The 2,706-nt window shown below is 35.7% G+C and overlaps 1 protein-coding gene across 2 annotated transcripts in view; it reads right to left on the bottom strand.

Moving 5' to 3' along the window:
• Positions 1–258: 258 nt before the first annotated feature.
• Positions 259–2,706, bottom strand: part of dennd1b (DENN/MADD domain containing 1B) — a 187,514-nt gene continuing 185,066 nt past the window's right edge. For both annotated transcript variants that reach the window (XM_056448448.1, XM_056448449.1), the window contains one exon: positions 259–1,010. In XM_056448448.1, the coding sequence (XP_056304423.1) occupies positions 441–1,010 (570 nt within the window). In that variant the 3' untranslated portion in view covers positions 259–440. The remainder of the gene's footprint in view (positions 1,011–2,706) is intronic.

The raw sequence follows: 2,706 nt of genomic DNA, 5'->3' as shown, positions 1-2,706 counted from the left end.
TTGGCCTTCGTCGCACTGCAATGATGCAGCGCCCTTCGAACGCATCCTTCGGAGGATGCAGCCTCTGAAATCAGACACAGCCATTGTTTGCATGTGTGGAGATCATCATCATATTAGAAAGATTTCTGAAAGATTGTGTGATCTTTAAAACTCTATTTTAAATCTACAAAACAAATAATAATACAAATAAACACTAATTATAAAAAGTAATAACTCTTTACATTTTTCACACAATTTTTGATCAAATAAATGCTGCCTTGGTGAGCAGAAAAAAAAAATCTAACTGTTCTCAAACTTTTGCCCTTTGGTTAAGAAATAAGAGGACCGATCATTCATATAAACCACTAAACAGCCCTGCAGATCCTTCACATATGAAGAGTGCTGGTGTGACGTCAGAAGAGAAAACAGACAATGATAAACACAAGTGTTGTGCTGCTGTCTCAGGATTTGTCCCGGCTGCTGTTGTTCTGATTGAACTCCTGGTTGCTATCAAAGGCCATGCTAATGCGACACATGGACTCGATCTCCTCTAACAAGCCTTTCTCCTGAGTCTCACTGCCTCCTCCTTCTATACATGTGCCCAGGAGCTGCTTTTCCATCTCCCAGGGTACATGCATTGAAAGTTGTCCGCTTGCTGTCTTGTGCTCGTGATGGGGCCTCTGGGTTTTTCTGGAAAGGACCTTCTGTCTGGAGAGGCTTCGGGCTGCTAGGTACTTTTTTTCGGGGCTCAGTAGGCCATCAGCTGAATTGGTTGGCTTTTCCATGTCGGGAAGCATGATCTGTATTGTGGGAGTTTCCGGGAGAGAGTTCCTCATTGGGACGTTTTCAGTGGGAGGGGGAGGATGGACTGGAAGGGAGCAGGAGCTGGTTTGGCGTCGAGGTGAAGGCGGGAGATGTTTACCGTGGATGGCGCTGTCATCTTGACCTGTTTTCCAGCCGGCTGGTTCTCCGTTTCCTACTTCACATCCGGTCGCAGCAGGACTACTGCACAGTGGAGACTTGAAGCTTTTCTGAAAACAGTGAAAAAATTATATATTCACCGGATCAGGCACAGATTTGAGATTTTGTCAACATGAGATCCCAAATTACTGTTAAAACAGAACAAAACTAAACATAAATAATCGAAAATCGCAAAATTAAAACTTTATCATCTGGAAAATACAGATAGATCTCAGAAAGTTTAAACTTCTATAAATTAAATGAAAAGTTTTCCCCCATAAAATAGCATATTATTAAAATGATATAAATATTAAATGATGAAATTATTTAAATACTTTAAATAAACTAAAAATATAAACTATAATACAGTTAAAAGATAAACAAATTACAAATAAAATCCCCGTAACAAATAATGAATAAAAAAAAACATAAACAAGCGCAATATACAAACAAATTCAAACTTATTCAACAATAAACAACAAGAAACAATAAATAAATTAAGCATAGAAATATTATACAATTTTATAACTAATACACATAAGTACAATTTAAAATGATAAATATAAAAATCCATAACTATTTACATTTTGAAATACTACATATCTATATGAAGAGTTCAGATGCAAAACCCTCTAAATCCATCAGACCTCTTTTCTCGTAAATGAGCATTTTCTGTCAGGCTCCTATAATTAGGCTCAGGAGTTTTATTTTATATGTAATAAAAAAGTTACTATCTAGTAAATACAATAACTTTTTTCATAAATGTCACTTTAGACAATTCTTTGGTTTTTAACAATGTAGATTTTCTTTTGTGTCAAAACCAGCTAAATCCACCTCTGCTTTTTTTGCAAAACCCTCTAAATCCACCTATCGGGACAAGACAGTGTATTTAGTTGAAAAAATACTAAAGATGCAATTAGAAATAATTTTTCCAAACATAAAACACCTTACACAAACCACTTCAAATTAAAAATACATCTGTCAAGTAAGTGGTGGTTCATTCTGCTGTGGTAAACCAGGAAAAAAGAAAGCAGAAGGAAAATGAATGAATGAAATCTGTCAGGTAAATGCATCAATCAATAACATTAAAACTGACATTAATTAAATCTTACCAATCTGTTGTCATTTCTGATATTTGGAATTTAGATTTAATGCAAGAAGAGCAATGAAAACATTGTAAACTAAGCTAGGTAGATTCAAATATTGTAGTTTAAAACATTGTGAAACATCAATATCTGTGCATTGTCCATTAATATAAAAAGCTTATCAGACGTATAGCTAATATGACGTAGGCTAATATAAATGTACAGTTTTATGCATTATTTTTATCTTTTTAAAAATGGCTTACATTAGCAGATAAATCACAAGGTGGGCCTACTGGGCAAAAAGGGGATGCCTCTCAGACAGTTTTAGAAGCTGCCATTCATTCATTCTCACCATACTCAAGGTCTTGGTCTTGGTCTTGGTCTTTTTTCATCTCTTGTTTATCCTCATGGCATCCATGTCGGATAAAAGAAAGGCATCTTAACTCTTTCGTGAATCTGTGTTGCTGTTTAATGTATAGTAAATCGGACTCATTCAAAGTAGCGCAGCAGCGCAAACAAACGTTATGAATGCATGCTACACTTCCGACTGTACATTGTGTTTTCTTTTTCTTATAATGCACAGAGTTTGAGGTAAGGCACGTTTTTATTTGCCATTCGCTGACAGTCGGACAGGCTCATCCAGTTCATCAAACTCTTGATGAACAAGAGTCTTTTAAAATCG

This window comes from Danio aesculapii, chromosome 22 (genome assembly GCF_903798145.1).
Source record: "Danio aesculapii chromosome 22, fDanAes4.1, whole genome shotgun sequence".
NCBI classification, from domain to species: domain Eukaryota; kingdom Metazoa; phylum Chordata; class Actinopteri; order Cypriniformes; family Danionidae; genus Danio; species Danio aesculapii.
Note: the sequence above shows the minus strand (reverse complement) of the source record. Positions and strands in the feature narration are given on the sequence as shown.